At 35.4% G+C, this 15,620-nt stretch overlaps 1 protein-coding gene across 1 annotated transcript in view; it reads right to left on the reverse strand.

Moving 5' to 3' along the window:
* Positions 1-15,620, reverse strand: part of LOC100244438 (uncharacterized) — a 64,985-nt gene that overhangs the window by 45,807 nt on the left and 3,558 nt on the right. Inside the window, exons 2-4 of the mRNA XM_002268317.4 lie at positions 14,870-15,010; positions 14,681-14,751; positions 3,989-4,082 (exon numbers count right to left, since the gene is read on the reverse strand). Of these exons, the coding sequence (XP_002268353.1) occupies positions 3,989-4,082; positions 14,681-14,751; positions 14,870-15,010 (306 nt within the window). The remainder of the gene's footprint in view (positions 1-3,988; positions 4,083-14,680; positions 14,752-14,869; positions 15,011-15,620) is intronic.

Here is a 15,620-nt window from a genome sequence, read left to right on the forward strand (position 1 = left end):
GGGTGTTTTAGCTAAGGTGATCTCAACGTCCCAAAATGCTTTTGTGGAGGGGCGGCAGATCATGGATGCAGTGTTGGTTGCTAATGAAGCAATTGACTCCATTGTGAAAAGCAATAGAGGGCGATTCTCTGCAAATTAGACATTGAGAAAGCCTATGATCATGTGGACTAGTCGTTTCTTTTAGCGGTGTTGGAGAAGATGGGGTTTGGGGAAAGATGGTGCAGGTGGATAAAGTGGTACTTATCCACTATTAGGTATTCAGTTATGGTGAATGGAAGCCCTACAGGTTTCTTCCAAAGCTCAAGGGGGTTAAGGCAACGAGACCCCCTGTCGCCTTACTTATTTGTAGTTGTGATGGAGGCCTTTAGTTGTTTGCTAAAGAGAGCAATTGCTGGGGGTTTTTTGTCGCCTTGTTTGATTCGGGGAAGAAGAGGCGAAGGGGTCCAGGTATCTCATTTGTTGTTTGCTGATGATACATTGATTTTTTGTGAAACAAAGGAAGATTAGTTGTTGTACTTGTGCTGGTTGTTAATGTGGTTTGAGGCAATTTCAGGGTTAAGAGCAAATATGGAGAAAAGTGAGCTGATTCCGGTTGGTAGAGTTGAGAATGTGGAAGAGTTAGCTAATGAGTTCGGTTATAAGGTGGGAAAATTGCCTTCCATTTACCTAGGAATGTCGTTGGGTGCTCCGTTTAAATGTATTGTAGCGTGGGATGGAATAGAAGAAAGATTCAAAAAGAAATTGACTATGTGGAAACGTCAATACATTTCAAAAGGGGGGAGGATTACTTTAGTGCGAAGTACCTTGTCCAATTTGCCGATTTATTTTATGTCTATTTTCCAGATGCCTAGGGTGGTTAGAATCATATTGGAGAAGATCCAAAGGGACTTCTTGTGGGGTGGTGGGGCTCTTGAGCAAAAACCGCACTTAGTAAGGTGGCCAATTGTGTGTTTAGACAAAAGAAGAGGAGGGTTGGGGGTTAAGAGTCTTGGGGCTTTCAATAGGGCTCTCCTTGGCAAATGGGTTTGGCGCTTTGCAAATGAAAGAAAGGCACTTTGGAACCAAGTGATTAGAGGGAAATACGGGGAGGAAAGAGGAGGGTGGAGATCTTGTGAGACTAGGGAGGCCTATGGAGTTGGGTTGTGGAAGGCAATAAGTAAAATGGGACATTTAGTAACCCCTTCTTTTGGCTTTGTGGTGGGTGATGGTAAGAAGGTGAGGTTTTGGAAAGACAATTGGTGTGAAACCATCCCTTTGTGCGAGGCTTTTCCTTCTTTATATGCTTTAGCTTCTTACAAAGAGACTTGGGTAAATGAAGTGTGGACAGCCGAGGGGGAAAGGGGGGGAAGTTGGAACCCTTGTTTCAATAGACCTTTCAACGATTGGGAGTTGGAAGAAGTGGAAAGGTTGTTTTGTTGCTTGGAGGGGAAGAAGGTCAGGGTGGATGAGGAGGATAGGGTGAAGTGGATGGAATCAAAGGATGGGGTTTTCTATGTAAAATCTTTGTATAGGACTATGCAGCCGGGGTCTCTTGCTTCTTTCCCTTTGAAGATTATTTGGAACTCTTGTGTGCAACCCAAATTAAGTTTTTTTGCATGGGAGACTTCTTGGGGGAGAGTTCTAACCTTGGATCGTTTGCAAAAGAGAGGTTGGGTTATAGCAAATAGATGTTTTTTATGCCATACGTGTGAGGAGTCAATTGACCACCTTCTCATTCATTGTGAAAAAACAAGGGAAGTGTGGATGTTGTTCCTTTCTTTTTTTGGAGTTTCTTGGGTTTTTCCTCTTTCGGTGAAGGAAACCCTTTTAGGATGGAGGGGCTCTTTTGTGGGAAAGAAGAGGAAGGCCGGCGTGGCAATTGGGACCGTTATGTTTGTTTTGGGTTATATGGAAGGCTAGAAATTCAATTGCTTTCGAGGATTGCGGTCTGTCCATTCAAAAACTGAAAGCATCTTTTGTGTATTTATTGTGGTCGGAAACCAAATTGTGGATAAAAGATGATCCTTTGACCTTAATAGATTTTATAGAGTGGGTGTACATGCGTTAAGAAGATTTTTTTGTTTTTTCCCTTGTTGTATGGGCCCTTTTGTAAGGGGGTAAGTTCCTTTATACTATAATTCGGTGGGTCGCTATTTTAGCGCCTCTTTGCAATACAATTATATACTTATTGATAAAAAAAAACATCTAGCAACAATGTTTCAAATCCTAAGATATCACAAAATAACACCTGGAAAGGGAATTTTCTTTAGGAAATCAGAAGAGAGAAAATTAGAAACCTTTACTGATGCAAATTGGGCAAGATCAATAGAAGATAGGCGATCAACTTCAAGTTACTGCACCTTTGTTTGGGGAAATCTTGTGACATGGAGAAGTATGAAACAATCAATGGTGGCTAAAAGTAGTACTAAGGCTAAGTTTAAAGCGATGGCTTTAGGGATTTGACAATTGATTTGGTTAGAAAGGCCTCTAGGAGAACTACATCTGACTACAACTAATCCAATGTTGTTATACTATGACAATAAAGCAACCATAAGCATAGCACGCAATCCGATTCACCATGATAGAACAAAACATGTGGAGGTGGATCGTCATTTCATAAAAGAGAAGATCGAAGGAGGGATGCTTAACGTGGAGTATGTGCCTACTAGGGAACGAGTAGCAGACATCCTGACAAAGAGATTGCCTCGTCAAAATTTTGATGAGCTCACAAGCAAGTTGAGACTACTAGACATATATTCCCCAACTTGAGGGGGAGGTTGGCAATTGGAGATAACTTTGGATAAACTCTAGCTAATTATCCAGTTATTTTGTTAGAGTAATTATCTATTTTTTAATTCTCAAATAAAGATGTGTAACCCCCTAGTTTTTAGCTTTTTGTTTCTTAGGTTCCTAATTCTTAGGAACATTTTATTTTTCGTAATTATCTTCCTAAATAGATTGCCTATATATTTAAGGCTTGCATTCTCAATAAAATAGAACAAAGAGTTGCATTTTTCCTCTATGATTTCAGTTACTGCAGTGAATAGAAGTTCCTAGTCGGGTATTACAGTTTTCCCACGTCTTCAGACATGTTGAACTATCATTTCTTAGAGAGAAAGATCCACTAGCCAAGAGATGGATTCACTATTGAAAAGGGAAGCTAGGTCTTGCTTTCTTTTGAAGGGATTTTTTCTTGATCATCTTTGTGAGGGAGTATATGTTGTATGTGCATGGAGATTTATTTTGTTTGTTTCTTCTATTTTCTCTTCTGAAGGATTTCTCGTCCTTCGTCATGCATCCTTCTCAGTTTGCTCTTATTAATAATCGTTCTTCATTTCCTATATAAAAGATACAAAAATGATAACAAGAAAGAGCTTAATTTTAATCTGCTCACATGGATACTGACACCCAGAAGCAAATTGGTGGTATCTATACTGTCAAGCAATCTAAATCACCATCACTCCCACAAATAGCCATCCACATTTCTTAATTAATTAAATAGGTAAGTTGGAAACATCAAACAGCAATATGACTACTAATGTTCAAAAGGCCATTTGCGGGGACCAGTGTCTTATACTTGAACCATCTAGAGATTAATCTCAACACTCAAGAACTCCATATTCTGGTTAGTAACTGTAGGAAGAAGGAATGATTATTATGAAACAGGCTGAACCTTAGTTTAGCTCACTAAAAGTGAATATGATGGAGTTTGATCAAAATATGTACCAAAAACTATTAAAAAGCCAAATAAATTTAAAAATAAAGATAAAATAACCTTCCATGAGTCAAAAACCAGGGACTTCTTGATGGAAATTGTGTAGTATGGGTGGAAGAAAAGACAAAAAGCAAGTACTTTTCCTTAATACACAAAAGTCTTAGCAGGTTGGCAACAGATTTAAATAATTCCATTAAATATGAATGAATCACACGACCACCAGTAAAATTCTCATGGAAAGAAAATGATTTAAAATAGAAAATAACTTCAAATGCCATTATAGCACTGACCAACCTTAATTGCTACCTCTCGACCATCTTTTAACAGTGCGCGGTGTACTTGGGCAATAGATGCAGCAGCAATTGGTTCTTCATCAAATGACAAAAATCTGTTATTTACAAAATAGATCATGAAATTAGATTCTTATCTTTCAAGTATAAACTGATTCTGTACTGTACACAGATTTCTCTTTGGGCAAAAGACTCGTAACTTGGAGCAGGAGCTTTAATGAGTGTCTACCCAGTACAAAGCAGCAAGCATAGTGCATGTATCATTAAAAGAGAAACAACTGTTTTGACCTCATTTCTTTTTTCTTTTCTAGTCCAACCTGTAATTTAGATATAGTAAGCAATCCATCAAATTATGACATGCAATTGCCATGTGCCAGTCATTGTTGACATGCATCCAAGAATAATTTGATTCAGCTCAAGTGACTGGTTTAACAATCCATAACCAACAGGATAGAACCTACATGCACAATAAGTTGTGCCACTGTGAGGTTGATATGGATAAACATTACGCTATGACATTAATTGTATTACTTAAATTCCACCTGAGAAATGTGCAACATAATACTGTAAGATGTGGGGAATACTCATCATTTGCTCTAAGCCAGCCAGCTGGGAACTTGCTCCAAGGCCTCTATATAAAGGTTCAGTAGGCCACACTGCAAGGGGTTAGCTCAAACATCAAGCTCACTCCCTAAGATCTCTAATAAGTCCAAAGATACCATGACACACTTTGATTGAAGACGTGCAAGAGAAGGGGAAATGCCAATTCCAATGCCCAGGCCTTAATTTGGGACACTAATAATAATTTAAATTCCTCTTAAGACTTCTTATAGCTAATTTATTAAATTTCTATCTTAATTTATAAGTTTCTATTTTAGTTTGCTACTTTCTATTTTAGTTCATGGTTGACTTATCTCTTTTAGTCTTTTTGTTATATTAGAAAATTTTCTATTTCTTTCAATTTCGAAGTGATATTTATTTCCCATATCTTTTCACATTCTTTTCTTTTTTTTTCCTTTTTTTCTTTTTTTGATAGGTAAGATTAGAAAGTATATATTTAAAAAAGGAGACTAAAACAGCATCCCAAAGTACACAAAAAGTATACATCAACCACCCAAAGGCTCACCCAAGAGGGAGAGGGAGAGAAACAAAAAGTATCACCTGCCCTCACTTAGATCCTAGCCAATCAATAAAGCTAAGAGAAAAATGGCCCATATCTATAGACACCCTAGACCAAGACCACAAATTATATACAAAAGAATTTTTCATCCTTTGGACCGAGAACTCCGCATTATCAAATGCTAACATGTTCCTTTCCTTCCACACTGTCCAAAAGATGCATAAAAAGGCCACCTTCCAAGACTTTTTACGGGCTTTACCTACAAAGGGACCATGCCACCCAAGGAGTGTCTCCTTAACCGAATAGGAGAGAACCCAAGTCACCCCAAAGAGAAAAAACAACAACAGCTATAGAATCCACATCTTTGCACGGTGAAGAAAAATGTGATCAACAGTTTCTTCTTTGGAGTGGTTAAAAAACATTTGTTTGTCAAAAAAAAAAAAAAAAAAAAACTGTCTCTTTTGGACCTCATCTAAAGTTAAGGTTTTCCCCCAAATCGCTTCCCATGCAAAAAAATCCACCTTAGGTGGCGCACAAGATCTCTAAATGATGCTTCTTAAGAACAAAATAGGGTCATCAAGCTCCAACACAGAATAGAGAGATTTAATCGAAAAGTTCACACTCCTTGAAGTCATCCATATCACCCCATATTCCACATCCCTATGCACCCTTATTGCTTGGAGCTTCATCAAAAAGCGCTCCACGCTTTCCACTTCCCAATCATTAAAGAGCTTAGAGAATCAAGGAGCCGATCCACCCCCTTCGCCTTTAGAGTTCCAAACATCCGCCACCTAAGCTTCATTAGATAAGGATAGGGCAAATAAGGAAGGAAAGGAAACACAAAGTGGCTCATCTCCACAGCACTTATCATTCCAAAATCTCACTTTCTAACCATTTCCCACTAAGAAAGATAGTCTGTTGCTCAAAAGATCTCACTCCTTTCTTATGACTTTCCAAAGGCCAAAACCATACCTATCTCTCACTTCACGGGATCACCACCCCCCTTCATCTTCATCATAATTCTGACTAATAACTTACATCCAGAAAGCCCCTCTTTCATTGGCACAAGAGGGCTTTGTTCATCGTTGAGATGCACCTCACACCTAATTCCCCCTTCTTTCTCTTCGAACAAACCGTTTTCCACCTTACTAAATAAGGTTTCTGCATAAGAGCCCCACCACCCCAAAAAAAAATTCCTTTGAATCTTCTCCAACCTCAGGCTAACCTACCTTGGCATGCAAAAGAGAGACATAAACACCTTTTTCTTCACAAACTCCCAACTAAAAAGCCAAAATATCAGTGTACCCATTTGGGCTTGGTGCTTTCTCCTTGCCTAGATCAAAGAGAGTAGCAAACACCTCTTCTTCCAAGAATGGATGCTTTGGCCTTGCAGCCTCACAACGTTCTAAACACTCAAAAGTCAAACCACCTATATTGGGTATCCACACTCAATCAAGAGGTTCTGAAAAGCCCCAACCACACCAACTTTTATTTCATTCTCCTCGATAAGCCAACTACCATTCACTTTCACCTTAGCTAGCTAGTTTCTTCTTCTGTGGGCATTTGCCATCTTATGGAAAAAAAAATGGTGTTACAGTCACCCTCCTTCAACCACACTTCCCTTGATTTCTGCTTGCATGAAATTTCCTTCCTAAGGACCTATTTTTTATAATCCTCCCTTGCCTCATATCTAGCTTCAATCTCTTCCAAAGGCAAGGTTGTAACCTTCTCTTTTTCGTCCCAAAACACCACTTGACTAAGGGCCACTCTCTTTCTAGCTTCAATAAAGTTGAATACATCTTTATTCCAGGATTTCAAGACTACTCTTAAAGCTCTCAGTTTGGCCACCAAAACAAAACCATGGGACCCATTAAAATTAAGACCCACCCACCAATTTTTCAGCATTTCTTTGAAACCCTCCTCCTCTAACAACATATTCTCAAATCTAAGCAGAGAAAGTCCCCACCTTAGGCCTTCCCCATCTAGCAGAATGAGAAAGTGATAAGATACTAGGAAACTCTTTTCACATTCTTACAAGGCATAATAAAGAATTAGGAAAATTATTCTATTAGGGAAGAGTCTATATACATCATCATCATAGTCTTTCAAAGTGGAGGAAGAGATTTTTAGTAAAATTTTTAGCATCTATCATGTTTCCTTTGAGATTATGATTGATGAGGCTCCAAGATCCACTCAAGAAAAGAATAAAAGGAAATAAAGAAATTTGAATTACTCTATGAAGAGCATTTAGGTGATTTTGTAACTTTTAGATTCTTTAGTTTCATAATTAGTTAATGGTTAGCATTTAAGTTTTATTTAACACTTGAGAAGTTTTAAAACTATCATTAAAAGAAGTTTTTAGATTTTTTATTTTCTAAATTAATCTTTTTGTTTAGAAGTTTTTATTTGAGTTTTTAGAATCTAGAAATGTTCTTTGTTATAAACTCTTGTTAAAGAAGTTTTTATAAAGCTAATACTAAAAAGAAAGTTTCTTTTTGTTTTGAGAGAATTTAGTAGTTTTAGAAAATGAATAAGAATCTTAATATGCTATTTACATAAGTTAAGGTCTCTATTTTCATAGTTTTATTCAGTTTTTAAGGTTTTTCAAAACCTATAAATAAGGCTAGTTGATGTAAAACGGGATTAATAAATGATTAATGATGAATAATGCTAAATTTTTGCATATCTTGCAATTTTCAATAGTAAAACTTCATTAATTTTCTCTTATATGGGACTCTTAAAAGGCCTTAGTAAGATTCTAAGATTTCCTATTTTACTTCTTTATCTTTTTTTATTTTATCTTTTTCTTCTTTTCCTGCTGCTCTAATTTTATTCTTGTTCTCCTGCTCAAATCCTTAAATATTGAATCCTTGGCCTAGCTATTTGATTATAGACAACCATCTTAGGGAGGTGCAAGCAACTACAGAGTTGAGCAATTTACTTCAACACATTTGGAGGAAGGTTCTACTACACAACAATCCCAACAAGAGACCATCATAAAACTCAACAATCGACCAAATGAGATAGTGAGACTATTGGACAACAACCAAGAAAACAATTGATTGAAGGAGGTAGGAGGCATCATTATGACCAATTAGCCAATAGAGTATAATTTTACAATGGGTAATCAACAAAGGGACATAATAGGAGACATCCATCATAATATGGACATAGAGAGGCTCACAAACTTCATGCAAGATCATGATGCAACAAAAAATGTTAGACATTGAAGTTGTTGAATTTTCAAGAAAATTGAATCTTTCGGCTTTTTTTATTAGCTTATGTTTATGAAAGATCACTTTAATTGGTGTCTATGCTCAAGAATATCAAGGTTCACTTTGTGAAGGCAAAGGTAAAAGATGCAACACATTTATTGTAACACCTAGTACTAATGACTATTTTAGTACTTAACTTTAAGCTTGCTTAATTAGATGTTAAAACTAGTTTAGTGCTAATCATGTTTAATTATGAATTAAACTTTGATTAAGGTTAAGTGGGATTAGTTAATGACCTAAGCATGCTTATTAGGTTCTTAGGGACTAATTAAGGTTATGAAAACCTAAAGGACTAATGGGCAATTATGGGTTTTATTTTTTTATAACTTGAAGGACTAAAGTGCAAATTTTGGAAATTTGAGTTAGTGGAATGCCACCTCCTACTTGGGTGGATTGGTGGCAGCCATGTGGGCTGCCACCTCATGCTTGGGTGCTTGGAGACCCCTTTATAAGGGGGCTGCAGCTCGTTTTGCTCCATTTCACCTGCAGCAACTTGGGTTAGAGAGAGAATCTAGAGAGAGAAAGTGTAGATTTGAGGTAAGCAAGTTGTTTAATTTTGTAATTTTCGTTTATTTTGGTTCCTAATGGTATGTTGAATAGAATTAACGGTAAAAATTGTGTAAAAGTTGAGTATAATTAGCTTAGCTATAAACCTGTTTTAGTTAAAAATCACAATTAATTAAAGATTAAAGTATTTTAAGTTAAGTATTTTATTAATGGTAAGATCAGCATAAATCTTTGTTTAATTTGGTTTGATTGAAAAATATATTAGTAAACATGTGATGAATTGGGTTATTTGGACACTTGGGATTTGTTAATAGGTTAGGCTTTAAGAAAATCAAAAGAATTAGTGTTTGGTAATTAATTAGGGAAATTAATATGCATTGTAAATATTGTTTAATTCAATTCAAAATTTGATCTGAAAACATGTAGGATATAGATTAGAGAATGTGAGAATTAAAAATTTGCAACAATAAACTATATAAATTTTCATGGTTAGGAAACCTAAATTATGTTGTTTCATTTCAGTTCCTCGTAATAGGCAAAGATCACCTACTTAGAAGAAACACAAAAAGGAAGTCGATGTAAGGTAGGGAATTTTATGCTATTCTATGGTGTATCTGATTTCTTTCCTTGAATTATTTGTTGGAATTTTATGTTATTTTTATGATTTCATAAAATCTTTTAAAGTGTCATTGCATCTCGGTTTATTGCATTGAAATGTTACCATGATGTTGGAACGTATATTGGTATGAAGATTCGTGGTTTTGTGTTGTCGAAATGGTTTATGGTGTGATTGCATTGCAAGAAGGATATGGAATTATCACAGATCATATTCAGAGAATTTATTGGTGGCGAAGTGCTTATGTGATGCTACAGGCCTTATCATTTGATATATTGTTTATGTGGGACCGTGGGTCCTTGGGTGAAAGTCCCTAAAGCCCTCGAGGAAGACACTCCGATGTGGGTGTATGGGGTTGGTCCTGCCCCTGGGTTTTAGTCCCTAAAGACACGGGGTTGGTCCTGCCCTTGGGTATTGATATCTGTTGTGTAGATTGTTGGGAGTCATCAAATTATCAGTTGTGAAAGGATGGATGGGGAAAAGTAATGATGAAACCAACAAACACATGCATACATGTTTGACATGATTACACATTTGTTAATGGTTATGAAATCTTTCTCATGCATGTTATTAAACGTTTAATTCAAGGTTTTTAAGGGTATACTTAGGATGGTTATAAACTTTCCTACTGAGTTGTGAACTCACCCTATTCCTTTCACCTATAGATGCAGGTCAGAAGACCTATGCAGGAAAGAATGCTTGAGCAATGCTTTACTGTGATTGGATGCTGTTTGCTCATATTGAAAGTCTTTTGAGGCCATGCCTTTTATATCAAGACTACACCTTTTGTTGAAATGATGTAATGTATATATTTGTTAGATACACTTGTAGTATGGGCCACCCATAGTAAACAATGGGGTTGGGTATATGTAAATTAATGTTGTACAAGTTTCTTTTGTGAAACAAAACATATTTTGTTAACTTAATAGTCACAATGTTTAATACAGAATGTACTCTTTATAACAGGTTTTCTATATCCTCTTTTTGAACATATTCAAGTAGGAACTCAACATTTAAATTTTTGAGAGCACTTATACTATATTTGAGTATCAATTCTTTAGTTGAAGAATAAATAATAATCATAAGAAAAAAAAATTTTGGGGTGTGACATTTATGGTGGATAGTCCTTAAAATTGAAGCATTACTCAATTTCTGGGCTTTTGGACATTTAGGGTCACAAAGTGTGGGCCCACAAGGAAACCCCGAAGTACAACAAATTCCAACACTCATCATCATGTGATTGGTGGAGATAACACTCCACAATCTTCTAATGCCATTAAGGTAGGTCTTAACAAAGGAAAAAAATCTAATAAGTGTTTGTAATGACTCGTCCCAACAATGTACATATTGTCCGCATCCCGCTCTAAGTCTTAGGGGTCTTCACAACTTTAAAATATGTCTACAAACTCCCAAATCAAGGTGATTGTAATATCTCATATCGGATAAGAGAAAAAGTTCTTGACACTATATATGTATAAGTTTCTCTTAACTATGTAGACATGTTTTAAACCCTTAAAGGCCCTTTAGGCCTAAAGTGGACAATATTTACATGGTTGGGAGTGAGTTGTTACAATGTTGCTACAAAAAGGATTGGTACAACTCCATTATGCTTCAAGTGTAGAAGGCATGGTCACTATGCCAATTTTTTTTTTCACTTTTGTATCAAAGTGAAAAAAGGTTACACTTTTGTATCAAAGAACCAAAGGAAGTTGAGAGCCAAAATGACGAGCAACTTTGAGAAGAAGGTGTATCAAAGTCTTTTAGTAAGACATCTATTGGTCATTCCAAAAGCAAGAGAACAAAAGGATTGGTGATAGACTAACATCTTCCATTGCTAAGGAAGGCTAAGCACTCTAATTATTAATAGAGATAGTAGTTCAAATAAAGCTTCACAAGAACTTATTTAGAAGATTAATCTAAAAACAAAGAAGCATCTAGATTTGTATGAAGTAGCATGGGTGAATAATGCATCGATTCTAATAAGCTCTTGTTGTTTGGTTATAGTCCAAATTAGTAATGATTTTGAATAATAGGTACAGTGTAATGTTTTGCTACTGAAAGTTGCCCATATCTTACTTGGAAGACCATGAATTTTTTAATGAAGGGTGCAACATAATGGCTACTAAAATATCTACACTCTTGTGCACAATGGGCATAAGAAGATTCTCCACCCAATCAATGGAAAAGCAATAAAAAAAGTATTCACTAAGCATGAATTTGAAAAAGAAAGCAACAAGAAACATTATCCTTCCTTTAGTGACTTGGTAATTCCTTTAGGTTCAAGTCAGCATAAGAAAAGTCAATGCTTTAATTTTCAAAACAAAAGATTGTTTCATATTTCGTAGATTCTATTGCAGTGATATGATCTATAGTCTTTTAGACCTAATAGTTTATGGGAGACTCTGTGAATGGTCTTATGCGTGCTTGAATTTCTATATTATTGCTTGAATCATTAAAATATTTAAAATCCAAATAAAATTAAAAATTGAGATAAATTTCTTACCCTACCTATTAAACTCCACCAACACACACCCCCACCTGGCACCCCTCTCTAGTTAGTTTTGTAGATCAAGAACGAACTCACCCGGGCAATTAGGTCAATTATGTCCCATAGAAGATTTTGCTTAAAACAATTCAATAAATCAAACCAAGGGACACTCCTTTTGCAAGTGTTACTAGTCTACAACCTCAAAATCCCATTGATTTGGTTCCTTTGCCTTCAAGTGTGAGATCAAGTGCCAAGGAACAAGATTTTCCTAGTCACATGATGAAGGTTCATAATGGAATACGAAAGAGAATTGCACTTAGCAATAAAAAATACAAGGCTCATGCTAATTTTAGAAAACGTTTTTCTAAATTTAAGGAAAAGGATATGAGGATGTTTCGTACAAGACCCAAGGGTTTTCCTAAAGGTGCTCATAAGGAACTTCATGTCATAATATCCCACTTACATAACAAGGGAGTCCATTCTCCCTGGTATCAAGAGACACTACAATTCAAAAATACTAGTCCATACAAGATTGTAAAGAAAATCAATTCTAATGCTCATGTTCTTGAACTACCAAATGGTACGAGTACCAGTAATGTTTAATCATAAGGACTTGAAGATGAAGCAGTCATTCATTTGCCTCCAACACCAAGCTTAAAGAATAACATTGAAGGTGTGCTTGATGATCAAATTGTATTCATGAGAGAGGAGGTTACCAAAAGTATTGGGTTAAGTGGAAGCATTGTTGTCTTTTTATTGCACATAGACTACGTCTAAAGAACTTCAATTGATAAATTGTGACCTTTTTGATAAGTATCATTATTTTACTCATTGAAGTCTAGTTTTTTCAAGCCAAGGAGAGATGATGCGAAATAACATTGGAAATACCCTTTAAAGACTTACAAGAGAGGGGAAAAGGATATTTCTACCACCCAAGCTTTAATTAGAGGTAGTTATGATGATTTAAATTCCTCTTGGCACTTCCCATGGTTAAATTGTTAAATTTCCATTTTAATTTGTTAAGGTTCTATTTTAGTTAGTAGTTGACCTTTTATCAAGTGTTTATTTCTTTTAGTTTCTTATTATATTATAAAAGTTTCTAATTCTTTTAGTTTCTTAATAATATTCCTTTCCAATATCTTTTCCCATTCTTCCAAGAACTAAGAAAGTTGTCCTATTAGGGAAGGGTAATAAGAGTCTATACATATATCTTTTTCAAAACGGAGAAAAAAAATTCTAATAAAAGTTTCAGTATCTATTATGCTTCCTTTGAGGGTGTGATTGTCTTCTTCCAATGAGTGATTGCCTAGGAACCTTAGTGTGATTGCCAAGAATATTTTTTCTTCTTTTTCAGCCATCTTTTGTTCTTTTCACCTCATTTTATAACCCAAGAAAATCATATAGTGCAGACCTCTTTGATCCACTACTATATTCCCTAAACCCCCCTTCTCAAATCTCAATCCAAGACTCTCTTCCCAAGCCTAAACATTTCACTAGGTTAATATTCTCCAAAAAGGACCCTACAGTTACAGCCATTGACCTATGGTTCAATTACCCTAATTTTTCCCCATGGGTGTTGTGGTTTGTTGACATCTATATTTGGGGAAAGAAATTACATTTCCAAAAACAAATTCTCAGGATATAATGGATGTGAAAGTTTCATGCTAATGGTTAATGTCGAGCATTGAAATTCTCATCAAATTCTATTTCTATTATAGCATTTGATTATCTTAGGAATTACTTAGAAATTAATGTGAATTTAATGTAAATTTACATAACAATCTCTCAAATGATATTTATAAAAGCTAAATCTAGTTATAAATAAAGAAAGTAGCATCCACTGTCCTTTTATCTTTATTCCCCAAAAATGGGAATAAAAAAGTACCAAGTCTTCTATGGGTATGAGATTTATCAATTTCGAGAAGATTTTATATCTAAGGAAATCAAAACTTACTAAGTTATAAGCACCCAAAAATGGTAATCTCATACTTGAATATAAGATATCCATTCCCTAGTTAAAATACATCTAAACCAAACACATTCTATATGCTAATGTGCATATGCAACACAAGCATTAGTCTCCTAGTAAATACCAACAAAGTAGAGATTGTTCTCCACATATGTATCTCCTCAAAATGGCATTGTCAGGTTCCATATTATGCATAATTTTCCAACTCCAAATGACATATGCACTTATGAATTGTCAATGCATATATAATTTCATTGACTATATGAGGTATTGCAATTAAAAGGTATGAGGGTAACAACTATCCCAAAATCCACACCACACACATATAAAACAATAGGATTATTACATCCAGAGAAACCAAAAATAGTCAATTACAAATGGAAATTAAAATTTCATAATCCTAAATGTCCACTGTTCTTGATTGAAAACAAGCAAATTATCCAGCTTATGCATAAATTCCATGTACAACAGAATAGTGGAAACGTAATTACATTTTCTTTAATTGGAAAGGGAAAACACTATAAAACAATAAACTTCTCCATAGGAAAGTAGCATGGAGCTTAAACCCAAAACATTCCATGTGAAGCAAAACAAAAAAACAATATTGATAATGACACAAAGAGGGACAAAGTGGTATTTACATAATCAAAATTAGAAATATTAAGGAAAAAAATGATCATCAAGAGACAAAAATTAAAATTCCTTCACAAAAACAACTTACATCTCAGATAAATCCCGACCAAGATTGCCAATTAGTACTTCCTTTATATCTTTGAAATTGCAAGGAACTGCCTAAGGTATTAGCAACAAGAAGATTAGCATAAAACATTATTGGGTGAAAACAAGTTAGTTAGTGTAAAATCGATTGGAAGAGACTGAAATTTAAATAAGTGAAAAGAATAACAAACACCTGATCCTGCAATGAGGAAAGAATTGATATGTATTCGTTTGGAACCTGCCGCAAGGCTGCCACAAATTGACCAGCTTTCACATAGAAGCCTTTATTGGCTTCACATAATTTCAGAATTCTCTTCGCAGAGCGCACATGAACCTAAACCCCAACAAAGATCAAATGTTAAACAAGAATCTGAATGCTGCTGATATTGTTCTTTAAACTACTGCCTACATGAAAATATATATTTCCCTCTTAGTTCTTCTGCAAATAAATAACGCTCCATTATCTCAAATTTATCACTGTCTTCATGACACTTCCCTTCCAAATTATAATGCATCAAACCCAAACAACAAATGTGTGCTTCTTCTTCTATAGCAATCTCTCCCTCCCTCTCTTTGACAATAACCCCTCTTCTCTCTCTCTACAATGACTCCTTCCTCTCCCCCCCTCTCTCTCATTGGAAGCAAACACTTCATTTCATAGAAAAGAAATAATACAGTATGAGAAGAAGGATGCGCTATTCTCTGAGAGGGATATATAAATCCAACAGAAAGGAAAAGAAACAAAGAGTTCAGCAAAGCCAAGAGTATAAATCAAAATGGTAAAAATGCCCCAAACAAACACACAAAATCCCCTTGATTTCTAGAATAAAAAGCCATCACACTCCCTCTGATTGGAAACAAACTACATATCACACAAAAATAATGATACGTTACAAAAAGGAGAATGGTCTACTCTTCAAAGAGGGATATAAAAATTCAACGAG

This window comes from Vitis vinifera, chromosome 4 (assembly GCF_030704535.1).
Source record: "Vitis vinifera cultivar Pinot Noir 40024 chromosome 4, ASM3070453v1".
Lineage (NCBI taxonomy): Eukaryota > Viridiplantae > Streptophyta > Magnoliopsida > Vitales > Vitaceae > Vitis > Vitis vinifera.